We start from the raw sequence: 14,750 nt of genomic DNA, 5'->3' as shown, positions 1-14,750 counted from the left end.
CATTGGATCAATGATGCCATTTTTAAAAACAATATTTTTATTCTATTTTTTTTTTTGGTCATGCCAAGCCCTGTGGCATGTGGGTTCCCCGACTAGGGATTAAACCTGCTTCACCTGCACTGGAAGTGTGGCGTCCCAACCGCTGGACCATCAGGGAAGTCTGGCATTAATCTATTTTTTTATTAAAGTCACAAATGTCAAAAATTCCACTGAATAAAAGTCACATTGGGAAATTCCCTGATAGTCCATTTGGTAGGACTCGGTACTCTAACCGCAAGGAACCCAAGTTCAATCCTTAGTTGGGAAACTAAGATCTCATAAGCAGTGTTGATGTAGCCAAAAAAAAAGTTACTTTGGGTGATTTTTTTTTTCCTATCAAAACCTGGTGAATTAAAAAAAATTATTTATGACATGCAGGATCTTAGTTCCCTGACCAGGAATTGAACCCACACCCCCTGCAGTGGAAGCACAGGGTCTTCACCACTGGACCACCAGGGAAGTCCCTAGAAGACTTTGTATTTTAATTTGTATTTATGTATATATTTGGCTGTGTTGGGTCTCAGTTGCAGCACTTGGGTTTTATTTCCCTGACCAGGGATCAAACCCAGGCCCCCTGCATTGGGTGCTCAGAGTCTTAGTCACTGGACCACCAGGGAAGTCCCCCAACTTCTCCTTGTATGGACACCAGTCATACTGGATTAAGACCCACCTTCATCATGACCCAGTCACATTCTGCGGTCCTAAGGGTCAGGGCTTCAACATATGAATGCGAGGGTACACAATTCAGCCCATAATGATGTCATTTGCTCTTTGGTTTTGTTGATTTGAAGCAAGCAGACACTTAACACGTTCAACAAATGTCCCAAGACTTGGTGTTCTGAGCCATGAGATACACAGTTGGTTGATGGCCAGGCAGGGACGGACACCCAGGCCCTCCTGACCTTCAACCTGTAGGCTCCTTCACCTTTGCTCCACTGCCCCTAGAAAGACTAAAAATATGGTGACTAATCATCTCGGTTCTGAGAGATTTCTGGGGAAACAGGGCTTTCTGTGCTAAAACTAGGAAAGTCCCCGGTACGTGGGGATGGCTGGTCACCTTCCTAGTGGCTGCACTGGGCCTGAGCTGAAGCCCCTGCCCCTGCTGCGCTGCCTTCCATCTGCTCAGCACTCTCTTCTTTGTGTCTTCCTCTGTGCTGAGTTATGAGGCTGCAGGGGCAAAAGGCAGTGGTGAGCGCTATGCTGGGTGACTTCTGTTAGCAGGAAGACTGTTGAGAAGGGGCAGCATCCGAGCAGGAGGCTTCCACCTGGGGTACAGAAAGCGAGCGATTTTCCAGGAGCCTGGAACCCCAAATGTGGGGCAGGGCAGGACTTACAGGACCGACCCACTGTGAGCCAGCCCTTTTTGTGGATCTCCACAGGCCCATCTGTGAAATGGGTGTACACGATAAACTGAACCACCAGCCTTCTAGGGATGGCTCAGGAACACGGAGAGTGTCCTTATGAGCCTCCTGAATCATGAGAAGTAGTATCAGCTCCGATCAAGGGGGAGGTGTCCGGGTGCAGTTAGGGTGTGGCTCAGCCAAGAGCTAGGGGCACCCTCAGGCCGGGCTGACTTCCCAGACCCTGCTCTGGGCTGTGCTGCGCCATGTGCTGAAAGCTGGCAGGAAATTTCCCTTTTGAGGAAAATAGGCCCAAAGACCCTCAAGCAGCCACCCAGGGCCATGCTGCCGTGGGTCCACCAGGTGGAGACTGCCACTGCCTGGAGCTCTCAGCGTCACCCGCGGAGGTTACCAGTACACTGAGGAGAAGGGCCAGGCGGGGCCCTCTTGGCACCTCAAACACAACAGGCTGGACCCCAACGACTAAAAAACAGGATCAGGTTTAATAAGTAAGCCGCCGTCGAGGTTATGGATGGATGCCTCGTGGGCCCCAAGCTGCTGGGCTATGAGTGGGGCATCCACTCTCATATGTACAAGACTTCCCCGACAGGAATGGTCACGCAGTGTCTGGCTGCAGTGCCGCCCGCTGGCCGCGCTGTGGCCAGAGCTGTGCGTGGGTCCCTGCGGTGGGGGCTGGGCCCCTCCTCTTGGGCCTCGCTAGGAGCGGTTCAGGAGTGAGTTCTGAATGTCTTCCAGGACCTGGTGGAAAAGCTCCTCGCGGGACTTCATGCCGTCCAGGTACACTGCAGTCGGAAAGGCCGTAGTCAGGGGCCCAGGGGGCTCAGCCAAGGGAGGGCCGGGTCCCTGGGGCTGCTGCCAACCAGCTCACAGCAGGGCTGGTGGACTGCTGGGTCAGGAGGAAGCGGACCCGCAGAGTTAGGCAGCTGGGACAGGCTAGCCTCTGGGCCCCAAAGCAAGAGAGACTGCTGGCGAGACGCGAGGAAGGCCTTCCAGGTTTCCCACCAAGTCCCAGCAGGGAGGGGCCTGCCTCATCTCACTCAGGGACTTACCCACTTCCACACCATTGGCCTCCATCTCCCGCTTATACTTCTGGTACATAGGCCACACGTGGCCGTCGAAGAGGCCAGGGGGATCAGGGACCGCGTAGCTTCGCTTACTGGGGAGGGAGATGGGCAAGAATGAGCAACACCCAGGTCACCTGAGGGTGGTGCCAGTGCAGATCCTGGGGTGCGGGAACTAGGTCAGGAATGGGGACCCCACAGAGTCAGGGGCCCCATGTTGGAGCCTGGGTGCCCCAACTTCCAGCATTTTTCCCAATGGGCCTGGGAGATGCCCATGGCAGGTCAGGGGTGGGTCATGCTATCCTGACCCCAGGCTGTGGGCCTTTGGAACCCAGCACCGGCCACCCAAGTGCCTGCTGCCGAGCAGTCTGCAGCTTCAGGGTGGCCGTGTGTCTGGCAGGCATTACCCATTTCCTGGTCCTCCCTGGGGATGCAGACAGGGCCCCCCAGGCTCACCTTCTCCTCCACTTGCACTCTTCGTAGGGGATGGTCAGGAAGTACCTTCGGCTGTACAAGTCCACCAGGGGCCTGGCAGGGGTGGAGGACATGGTCAGCACTCGTGGGCCAAAGCACACAACCCCAGAGCCTCCAGGCATGTTCCTGGGTGACAAGGATTGGGTGGGGAGAGGGGTCTGGGCTGATTAAGTTAGGGATGAGCGAGGGGACCAGCAGTGGCCAGTCTCCGGCTATGCCCACTGCACCCCCCTACTCTGAGGGTGGAGTCTTCCCTCTCTCCCAATTCGGGGGCCCAGAGAGGTACAGTGTCTTGCCCAGGGTCACCCAGCAAGGTTGGGGATCCCACCAAGCCTGCTCTGTCTGAGGAAGCTGAGGTCCTACACGGAAGACTCAGTTCCCCCAAGAGGTGTGGGTTTTTGCCCCAGACCCTTGGGTCCGACTCCGAGGCCTGCCCCTGCCCCTACTCCCGTTGCCCCCGCCCCTACTCCTATTGTCCCAAGCCTCCCGCACCCCCAGGCCTTGGTGTCCTGTCTGTCGAAATAGAGACTCGGTGACCTAAGAGGGCCTGCATTGCCCAGGGCCCAGATCCGGATATGCTCACTTGTAGCTGTAGAGCAGGAAGCCTTCCAGAATGAGGATGTGGGTATCTGAGGCCTCCAGTTGGACGCTGACCCCGTGGGCGCGGGCGAACTTCTGGGGGCTGCTCATCCAGGCCTGCACGGTGCTCAGCATGGCCTCCATGTCCAGGGACTCCAGCACTAGGGGGTGGGAGACAGGGTGTTGGTGGGGTGGGGACAGGGGGTACTGTGGGCAGGGGCGCAGGGCTGCCGCCGTCCATTCTTACCGTCCCACTGTTTGAAGCCGTCCTCCCCAACTGCTATTTGGTCTTGGGGCTGAAACAGAGGAGCCCAAGCCACGGGCTCAGTGCCCGCCTTCCCACCTCACCCCGCCCTGGGGGAACAGCACCCGGAGACCCCCTGTGAGGGTCCGGGGGCACCTGCTTGCCCCGTTCCCCTGCAGCTGAGAGTCACGGGCTCTGAGGTCCCAGGCAAGGTACTCAGAACCCCCTCCCCAACTTCATGACTACTGGGACCAGGAGTGGGGACCAGTTACAACCATAGTAAAGTTGCCCCTCACCCTCCACAAAGCAACGAGGGTGGGCTCAGAGCCCATTTTGCAGATGGGACAGTGGAGGTGCAGAGGATAAAGGGCACCGCCCAGGTGACACATCCGCTCTGGGAACTGCACTTTCCCTGTCTGTGCCCTGAGAACGTGCCAGGCACATAGTAGGTGCTCAGTAATTGAGAACGCCAGCCCCAAGGTGCCCCCGAGGGGTCTACCTGCCCTGAGGCTCCTTCTCAGGGTCACCTCCCTCCCCTGCCCCTAGCCAGGGCAGCCACCTTGAAGAAGTCATCCTGGTGGATCACGCAGCAGTTGGGCAGCGCCTTGAGGAGGTTGTTGGTCAGGGTAGTCTTGCCGCCGTTGGTCATGCTGTAGGCAGAGCATACATGTGAGGCTGCCTGGGTCCCTTCTGTGGGCCTGTCTGGGTCTGAGGGGCCCCCAGGATCAGACTGAAACCTAAAACACAAGGCTGTAGTGCTAAGAGGGTATTTCTATTCATCTAAAGTCAGGGGATGAGATGGTTGGATGGCATCACTGACTCAATGAACATGGCTTTGAGCAAACTCCGGGAGATAGTGAAGGACAAGGAAGGCTGGCATGTTGCAGTCCATGGGGTCAAGAAGAATCGGACACGACTGAGTGCTGAATAACAGCAACAGCAACAGAAAGTCAGGGGAGGGGTTCTGAGTGGCCAACCTGGGCCGCCCAGCATCCTGCTGCCTACGGCCTGCTCAGGCCAGGCACAGGCCTGCACTCGGCGGTGGGGAGAAACAGAGAAAAGAGCAGAAAATGTGAAAACAAGCTGACAAGTTAACATGCAGTCTCAGCTGGGGTCAGGGAAGCACTGCCTTCCGTGTTCAGACTCATTCAGTGTGACCGCAAACCCAGGAGGTGGGGCCGGGAGCCGGTCTTTCAGACCAGGAAACTGAGGCCCACATGTGACCTAGCCTCTGCAGGGCTTTTTAAAAAAGCCAGACTATTAAAGCAAGTGCTAAGTGGAAAACTGCAAACCTGGGAAGAGGCAGTCACCTTAGGACAAAGGGTGGGAATTCCCTGGTGGTTAGGACTGTGCTTTCTCTGCACAGTGAGAGTGGAGAACTAAGATCCCACAATCCATGTGGTATGGCAAAAAAATATATAAAATCCTCAAAAACAATGGGCAAAGCAGGGTGACCTGCTCAATCTCATCTGCCCGGGATATCTCTGGTTTTAGTGCCCAAAGTCCCAAATCCTGGGGATCCTTCAGTCCCAGGAAAAGCAGGACAATGGTCACCGTAAGGACTCCAGACTGGGGCTGTCGAAGGACACAGAAGGGTGATTGTCAGGCCTTCCTGGACGTGAGTGTCCCTTTGACCTGGCTGTCCCTGTCCCAGGAATCAGGAGTGGAAAGCTGAATGTGGAAGGAGGGAGGTACAGCTTTTAAAAGAGCTGGTGGGGGAAAAAAAAAAAAAGAGCTGGTGGGAAAGGAGACCTCCATACCTGAAGGGGAGCAGGTTAGAACTTGCCTGACGTTAATTTGAGTTGTTGCTGACAGGCACACCGCACCCTCAGGGCCAGCTACAGAAATGGGGGCCCTTGTCTCATTCTGTTAGGAATTTCAAGAGGGTAATGGAGCACTAAACCAAACGCAGGGCGGACCCAGGACGACCTCCCAGGTTGGAGCTTCAGGCCAGCCTGGCTTCTGCTAAATGCTTCCCAGGCATAGTCCTAAAAGGCCACAACCCCCAGGAAAGCAAGGTCCCTGCCTGAGGTCAGCAGAAGGAGCTTCTAAAGGCGGGTGCCACCCAGTGGAGTGCCACTCTGAGGACCCCACCCTACCTGCCCAGGAGCCTCCTGAGGTTGGTGTCTCCCCATCCCCACCCCCCAGCCCTTCAGAAGACCTGCCTAAGCTTTATAAAGTCTTCTATTCCCAGGGGTCTAGTCTACTCTGGGTGCAGGGTGGGGAAGGGACTTCCAGTGGGGAATTTCCGAACAGAGGGCAGAACCCCCCTCTCAGCACTCCGACCTTGGGCATCGGGTCCCTGCGACAGCAGGCGCCAGGCAGCCCTCCATTCATTCCCCTGGCCTCCTGCCCAGGCAGCCGCCTCGGCCCGCACAGGGGCGCGCCCGGCCGGCCTCTCCCTCCTCCGCGCGCTCCCGGGCCGCTCACCCTCCGATGCCCACGATGTACTTCATCTCCGCGCGGAGGGGCGGCGGGGACCGCGGTTGGCAAGCTGACTCCTGACTCCCGGGTGCCCGGCTAGGCCCGACCCCGCAGTGCGTCCCGGCTTCATTGAGAAAACCCCGCGCCTTTATAGGCTGGGGCAGCCCGGAGGCCGCCCGGAGGGAGGCGGCCCACCGCCTATGGGGAGCGCGGCTGCGCGCTGAAGTGGGCGGGCGGAGTGGGGGGGAGGGGGTGGGGGGCGCGCTGCACCTGTTCCCACTGGGTGGAAATAGCTCCACGCTGCCTTTTGCCTAAATTAGTCACGGGTGAGCCAGGCAGCGGGGTGCGAGTGGATGTCACCCCACTCCCTCTCCCCTCCTCCTACTCCTTCCCTCCTCCCCCTCCTGGCGGCTGCCCAGGGGACTGATAACCGGCCACACACCTTCCCTCCCTAAAAATATCCAGGCCGGTGTGTCCCCTCGCCTGACCCTGACATTAAGGCCGGTTCTGGTGGCTGAAGAAAGGAACTCACACCTCCCCCCTGGGCCCGGTCTCCAGCCACAGCAGCCGGCCAGCCCCAGGGGCTCCACACAGCGGGGGACTTCCTTTTCTAAGGGGGCTGCTGCCAAGATGGGCTTAAAGTCCAGAGTGGTGAATCCCAAGATAGCTTCGTTCAGGACCCTGGCCACCGGAAAATCTCAGCGTGGCACCAGGGGCCCCACATGAGGCCTGGCATCATTGGGTTTAGCCTCTGGCCTCTCAGCAGCTGGGTGGGGTAGGGTGGGGGAGGCATGGGTGTGTGGATCCCCCCCCCCCCCAAACACACACACCTTACTGACCAGCTGGGACCATGTCCCAGGTTCTGACTCCCCACCAGAGGAGACCTTTTGCTTTCAGGACCCCCTTTCTCACTCTTGAGAACGACCGAGGATCCCAGGGAGCTTTGGTTTAAATGGATTACTGTTGGGTCTTCCCTGTGGTCCACTGGTTAATACTCTGTCCTTCCAGTGAAGGGGGCATGAGTTTGATCCCTAGTCGGGGAGCTAGGATCTCGCAAGCTGCTCAAAGTATGGCCTCAGTAAAGAAATAAATAAATGGATTATCGCCATGGACAATATTTACCACATTATAACTTAAAACTGAGAAAGATTAAAGCCTTTTCAACTTTTAAAATGATAAAACTGCATGGTCACATGAATGTAATATACATATATATTTATAATTTTATTGAGTTTTGGCTGTGCTGGTTCTTTGTTGCTTTGCTCGGACTTTCTCTAGTTGCTGTGAGCAGCGGGGGCTGCTCTTGGTTATGCTGCACAGCCTTCTTATTGCGGTGGCTTCTCTTGTTTCAGAGCACAGGCTCCAGGCTCGCAGGCATCCGTAGTTGCAGCACGTGGGTTCAGTAGTCGTGGCCTTTGGGCTCTGGGGTGCCTGGACTTCAGTAACTGTGGCGCACAGGCTCAGTTGCTCCAAGAAATGTGGAATCTTCCCAGACCAGGGATGAGCCTGTGTCCCTTGCACTGGCAGGTGGATTCTTATCCACTGCGTCACCAGGGAAGTCCACAAATATGATATTTTTAATGAAAAATAATAGTTTTTAAAAAATTCAGGGAGGGGGCTAGATAAAATTTAAAACTTTTTTTGTATTGAATGACATTATTAAGAAAGTGAAAAGGCAAAGCAGGGAATGGAAGAAAATATTTACAAGTCATATATATGGTAAGGGGTTATTAGAATATATAGAGAACTCTTACAAGTCAGCAACAAAAAGACAAATGACCCAATTTAAAAATGCACAAAGACTCTGAATAGACCTTTCTTCAAAGAAGATATACTCGTGGCCAACAAGCACATGAAAAGATGCTTGGCATCACTGATTATCAGGGAGATGCAAATGGAAACCACAGTGAGGGAATTCCTGGGTGGTCCAGTGGTCTGGACCCTGTGCTTCACTGCCAAGGGTGCGGGTCAATCGCAGGTCAGGGGACTAAGATCCTGCAAGCTGCAACCCCCAAAATGAATAAATAACCCACAGTGAGATACCACTCACACCCACTAGGATGGCCATGGTCAAAGAGACGGACTGCGTGTATGTCAGTGAGGATGAGAGAGATGGCAGTCCTGTGTGTTGCTGGTGGGCATGGGAAGTGGGGCAGTCTCTGTGGAAAACAGTTGGCAGTTTTTTGGACCCATTTTCACTTCAAAGTGTCAACCCAAGAGAAATGAAAACACATGTCTCCACAGATGCTTGTCCATGAATGCTTATAGCAACATGACTCATAGGAGCCAAAAGGTGGAAATAACTAAGTGTCTACTAGCAGATGAATGGATACACACACTGATCCATTCTCCCACGGACTATTATTCTGCGATGAGAAGGGGAGAAGCCCTGACACTCGCTACCACGTGGACGGACCCTGAGGACACGGTGCTCAGTGAGAGCAGCAGGCACAGAGGGACACACAGGGTGTGACTTCACTGATGGGAAACGAGCAGAGCAGGCCGATCCACAGAGACAGCGTTTGTGGTTACCAGGGCCTGGGAGAGGGCAAATGAGGAGTGATTACTTGTAGAGTGTTCTTCTGTGGTGATGAGAATGTTCTGCAATTAGACAGAGGTGATATTTTCAGAGCACTGTAAATGCACTAATGGTATACTTTACAATAATGGTTAGTTGCATATTATGTGACTTTCGCCTCAGTTGACAACAACAAAAAGGCTGAGGACCCTTCCAGCTACGGTCAGAGAGAGGGAACAGACACATTGCTACAGCAGGAGGGTCAGAAAGATAACCTGCTGCCGTCTGTGAAGATGGAGGAGGAACCATGAGCCAGGGATGTGGCGGCTCTAGAAGACGGAAAAGGCAGGAGTCTGTTCTTCCCTGGAGCCTCCGGAGGGACCAGTCCTGCCCCCATCTTGATCTTAGCTCTATGAGACCTGTGTCAGACTTCTCACCTCCAGGACTGTCAGAGAATAAATTTATATTGTTTAAATAAAAAAATTTTTTTTAGGTTAAAGAGTGATATTCTGTGCGTGTGTATTCAGTTGACAAGTCGTGTCCGACTTTTTGCAACCCCATGAACTTCAGCATGCCAGGCCTCCCTGTCCTTCGTTATTTCCTGGAGTTTGCCCAAGTTCATGTCCATTGAGTCGGTGATGCCATCCAATCACCTCATCCTCTGTCGCCCCCTTCTCCCCCTGTCTTCAATCTTTCCCAACATCAGTGTCTTTTCCAATGAGTCAGCTCTTTACATCAGGTGGCCAAAGTATTGGAGCTTCAGCTTCAGCATCAGTCCTTCCAATGAGTATTCAGGGTTGCTTTCCTTTAGGATTGACTGGTTTGATCTCCTTGCAGTCCAAGGGACTCTCAAGAGTCTTCTCCAACACCAGAGTTCAAATGCATCAATTCTTCAGTGCTCTACCTTCTTTAAGGTCCAATTCTCACGTCTGTATGTGACTACTGGCAAAACCATCACTTTGACCATATGGACCTTTGTCAGCAGAGTGATGTCTTTGCTTTTTGACACACCGCCTAGGTTTGCCATAGTTTTCCTGCCAAGAAGCAATCGTCTTCTGATTTCATGACTGCAGTCACCATCCACAGTGATTGTAGAGCCCAAATCACTTTAATGTCTGGTTTAGAAGGGTTCTCGCATCTGCTTGTGGTTCAGCTGGTTTCCATAGTTGTTTTGGTGGATATACAGGAGAAAGGGCTTCCCAGGTGGCGCTAGTGGTAAAGAATCTATCTGCCAATGCAGGAGCCATAAGAGACATGGGTTCCATCCCTGGGTTGAGAAGGTCCCCTGGAGGAGGGCATGGCAACCCACTCCAGTATTCTTGTCTGCAGAATCCCATGGACAGAGGAGCCTGGCGGGCTACAGTCCATCGGGTCACAAAGAGTCAGACATGACTGAAGTGACTTAGCATGTACTCTCAGGAAGAAAAATCTAGCTTTACACCCAGATAAAGGTGGATTTTTAGCCTGTTTTAGGTCATCATGGGTAGTTTTCTTTGTCCTACGGCTGAACAGGACGGAAGGAGGTTTATGAAGGTTCTTTTTCACTCTCTGCTCCATTAAAGGCCATTGGTCCATCTTTGCACTTTGTTTCTTTGCTTGTTTTTGTTAAATGATTTTTAAAATAACTGTGTTTATTTCTTTTTCGCTGCGCTGGGTTTTCGCTGCTGTGCGGGCTTTTCTCTAATTGTGGCGAGCGGGGGCTGCTCTCTAGTTGTGGTGCTGAGGCTTCTCATTGCGATGGTTTCTCTTGTTGGGGAGCACGGGCTCTAAGGCACACGGGCTTCAGTACTTGTGGCTCGTGGGCTCTAGAGCACACGCTTAATAATTGTGGTGCCCCTGCTGTGGAAATATTGAGTCCTAACCACTGGACCACCAAGGAAAGAAAACGAAAGGGTTAGATGCTCAGTCATGACTGACTCTTTGTGACCCCATGGATTATAGCTCAGCCAGGCTCCTCTGTCCATGGGATTCTCCAGGCAAGAATACTGGAGTGGGTAGCCATTTCCTTCTCCAAGGGATCTTCCCAACCCAGGGATGGAACCTAGGTCTTTTGCATTGGCAGGCAGATTCTTTACTGTCTAAGCCAGCAGGGAAGTCACTTTGAATGGATCTTTTTTCCATATATGATTCTGACCTTGAAGACACCCTGAAGGGGTCTCAGTGACCACCACCCTCAGCCACCCTGGCTTACTCTTTAAGAATCCTTGGTTAAGAATTCTGCGTTTGAATCCTGGTTCTGCCACTTGCCACATGGGGGAGCTCAGGCGCCACCTTGGCCTCTCTGCCTCACTGTTCCCATCTGTATAAAGGGAGGCTGCTGGCCCCAAGCAAGGGAGGGAAGATGTCTATGGCTTTGGGCTCCTGCCCCCAGGAGAATGAAGGGAGGATGCCCTGCCCTGCCCACTCCTGACCCGCCCCTCAGCAGCCAAAGTTGCCGCCACAGGGCCTTTGCACATGCCATTATCTTTTCTGGGACCCACCCCTCCCCTTACCCAATCCTCCTCCCTCAGGCTAACTTTGACTAAGCCATCCTGCATCAGCTTGGACCTCCCCTCTTCCAGGAAGACTTTCTGGATCCCCACCGCTTCTCTCCACATCATGAGTTCCCCCCAGGGCAGGCAGGGCCATGCATGTCTTGTTTTCTGATGTATTCCCAGTGCCTACCAAGGTCAGGTTCACTAATGGTAGCGTCACGTCCTCCCTAAATAGTAGCAGAAGGAATGAATGAAACTGGAAGGGCCAGGAGATCTTTGAACCCAGCCAACGGCTTCCTAGGTGGTGCTCGTGATAAAGAAACCCCCTACCAATGCAGGAGACCTATGAGGCTCAGGTTTGATCCCTGGGTGAGGAAGATCCCCTGAAAGAGGAAATGGAAAACCACTCCAGTATTCTTGCCTGGGAAATCCCATGGACAGAGGAGCCTGGCGGGCTAGATTTCACGGGGTCACAAAGAATTGGACAGGACTAAAACAACTTCGCACACAAGTATGCACGCTGGCTGAAACACAAGGGGATTTCAGTAAGAATCCTACTAAGTCAGTGTAGCTAGACTACCCCCTTACCCTTCACGTCCCCTCCTGTGATCTTCCGTTCACCGCACCTGCCTGCCTGTGCTATGTCAGGAGTGCAAACTGGCTCTATGCTCTCTCTGCCGTTCTGCAATGACTCCCGAGTACAATTGGCTTTTATGGCTTGAACTGTCGGGCACTGGCTTTTCTTTAAGCCCGCCTGCTCTGTGTGACGGCTAGAGGGAGCTTTGTAAAAACCCAGATGGGGGCTTTCCCGGTGGCTCAGGGGTTGAGAATCCGCCTGCTAATGCAGGGGACGTGGGTTTGATCCCTGATCCAGGAAGATCCCGCATGTCTCGGAGCAACTAAGCCTGTGCCCCGCCACTACTGAGCCTGTGCTCTAGAGCCTGGGAGCCGAAAGTACTGAGCCCACGTGCTGCAGCTTCTGAAGCCCGCATGTCCTAGAACCCATGCTCTGCAACAAGAGAGGCCACCACAATGAGAAACCTGCACACCACAACTAGCGAGTACCCCTGCTCTCTCCAGGTAGAGAAACACCTGGACAGCAATCGACCCAGCACAGCCAAAACTATATAAATAAAATAAAACTGGAAAAATAAAACCCCCAAAACCCAGATTGGGGTCTGTCTTTCCTGTTTCAACTCTCCTGTGCCAAACATTCCTCCCATTCTTATTTGCATTTAAAATAAGGTCCAGTGGTTAAGACTCAGGCTTCCAATGCAGGGGATGCAGGTTCAGTCCTTGGTCAGGGAACTAAGATCCCACATGCTGTTTGGTGAGACCAAAAAATAAAAGTAACGCGCTGTCCTCACCCCCAGGCCCTGCCCTCTCTGGCCGCCCATGACCTCCCTCCCCTCCTATTTCACTGGGAGGACCAGCAGTGGCTAAGACACCTGCTGAGAGGGTCAACCAGTGGTGGGGACATAGCGACTGGTCCGGTTAAGAATTGTTTAACGGACTCATCTAGTGGCTTCAGGCAGGACTGACGTGCTTGAAGGTCAGATGTCAGGAGAGGTGACTGGGGGCAGTGACCCTCCGTTCAAAGGTGGCCGCCAGGGACAGAGTGTCAAATGCCCAAGAGAGGGGTCTTGTCCACTGCCCACCCACCTTTCCTCCCCACTCCAGCCCCCCTGGCTCTCGGTTCCCTCTCAGCAGCGTGGCCAGACCCATGACCCTGAGCTCCATCAGCTGTCCCACAGGCGGGGGGAAAAGACAGCGCCGTGTGTGACCTCTGGCCCAGTTTCAGTGGCAAGAATTTCCCAGGAGCCTTGTTGTAGGGCATGCGGCCCAACCATGGGTGACAGTGACGTTCCCTGGCAAGGCCCTGCTGGGAGGCCTCTGGGTCGCTCACCCTGGCACATGGGCTCCCAATACAGACCTGCCTGTCCCCAAAGAGCCCAAGGTCATTGAAAGTGACCATCCCATGCCATCCTGTGAGATTCCACTGATGGGAAACATCCAGAACAGGCCAATCCAATAGATACAGAGAGTGGGTTCCTAGTTGTCAGGGGCTGGGGAGTGCCTGCTGATGGGGACAGGGTCTCCAGACCCAGACAGAATATTCTGGGTATTCTGTACAACATTGTGAACGTGCTAAATGCCATTAATGATAAATTTTAAAAATAACTCATTACGCCATTTAGCTCTGGCTTTGCAGTAACACCCAGCTGTAGCCAGTCTGGCCTCAGGCCCTCTCTGTCTGCACTCCTCCAGCCAGTCTTCATTTTCCTGCTCCTGTCTCACCCAACTCTGTCCAGCCTCCAAGCCTTAGCCCTTGCCGGATACCTCTTGGCCTGCCCAAAGGCTTGGCTGTTTCTTCTCTCTGTGATCTCCAATCAGAGAAAACTCTTCCTCCAGGGAGCCTTCCTGGATTTTCCTCCTGATCCCTAGTGAGGCCCTGGTTCCCTGTGTCAAACTCCCTCACTGGGCTGGGAACGTGAAAGGTGCCTGGTCCCCAAGGATCCCCAGTACAATACGGTGAATGTGCTAAATGCCATTATTCAGTGAATGAATGAACAAATGAGGTTCATAGGAACCCCCTTAAGATACTCAAAGACTCAGTGGGGTGGTAGAAAGGGGTGGGACCATCACCTCCAGACACGGCATTCCATGATCCCAGCACCAGTTCTGCCATCTTCAGCTCCCCCTCCTCACCATTCCCATGCCAACTGGCCCCCTCTGCCCGAGGCTCCCTCCCAGTAATAGTGCCCTTCTCTGTGAAGGGCACCTCGCTGGATGTCACAGGGGTGGGATGGCAGAGACTGGTGGGGTGGCATCTGTTGACTCCTGCCATCAACCTGATGGAGACTTTGTGTGAACACATGCATCCTGGTATCCCTGCCACCAGCAGGTGTCAAGATTCTGGGCGTGGACAACAGGACTCCTCTTGTGCCTGGCATGGGAGGGCCCACTCTCACCCTTTGAGGGGAAACAGTCTCCTAAGATCCTACAGCCAGCGGAGGGTGTGGATCTCCAGTCATGCGATGAGATGGCTGGAGGGACAAAGCACAGGGTCACATCTCAGACCCAGCCTTAAGTGTCCATGTGACCCCAGGTGAGCCACGGCCCTCTCTGTGCCTCAGTCTCCCCATCTGTGATGCCCAGAGGGGGCTTGAAAGCTCCACCCCCTTCCCCATGCCTTGCTTGGGTTGGGAAGATCCCCTGGAGAAGGAATGGCTACCCATGCCAGCATTCTTCCCTGGAGAATTCCATGGAGAGAGGAGCCTGGGGGGCTACAGTCTATGGGGTCATAAAGAGCTGGAGAGGGCCGAAGCGACTAAACACACACAAGATTGGGGGCAGGAAGGGAACTTGAATCACAGAGAGGCAGAGCCAGAAGGAGGCCTCAGAAAGAACCCAGGTGGGTTTCCCATTCTGGCGACAGGAGCCAGAAGCAAGACAGGCCATGACTTAAGGTCACCCAAATCGCTGTGCCCCATCCTGGCATGGGAAATCTGCTCTCTCTGCACCCTGTCCAAGACCAGAGCCACATCCCATGCACGTGGACAGAAGTCACAAACC

At 54.0% G+C, this 14,750-nt stretch overlaps 1 protein-coding gene across 1 annotated transcript; it reads right to left on the bottom strand.

The window, feature by feature from the left end:
• Positions 1–1,863: 1,863 nt before the first annotated feature.
• On the bottom strand, positions 1,864–6,379 carry NMRK2 (nicotinamide riboside kinase 2). Its single transcript, XM_006042536.3, has 7 exons — positions 6,189–6,379; positions 4,318–4,408; positions 3,762–3,810; positions 3,519–3,675; positions 2,918–2,989; positions 2,450–2,556; positions 1,864–2,182 (listed from the first exon to the last, which is right to left on the bottom strand). Exons 1-7 carry the CDS (start codon positions 6,212–6,214, stop codon positions 2,097–2,099), a joined length of 588 nt encoding a protein of 195 aa, XP_006042598.1. The 5' UTR covers positions 6,215–6,379; the 3' UTR covers positions 1,864–2,096.
• Positions 6,380–14,750: the final 8,371 nt, after the last annotated feature.

The sequence above is a fragment of the Bubalus bubalis genome, chromosome 9, assembly GCF_019923935.1.
Source record: "Bubalus bubalis isolate 160015118507 breed Murrah chromosome 9, NDDB_SH_1, whole genome shotgun sequence".
Lineage (NCBI taxonomy): Eukaryota > Metazoa > Chordata > Mammalia > Artiodactyla > Bovidae > Bubalus > Bubalus bubalis.
The sequence above is the reverse complement of the archived record's forward strand: the minus strand, read 5'-3'. Positions and strand labels throughout refer to the sequence as shown.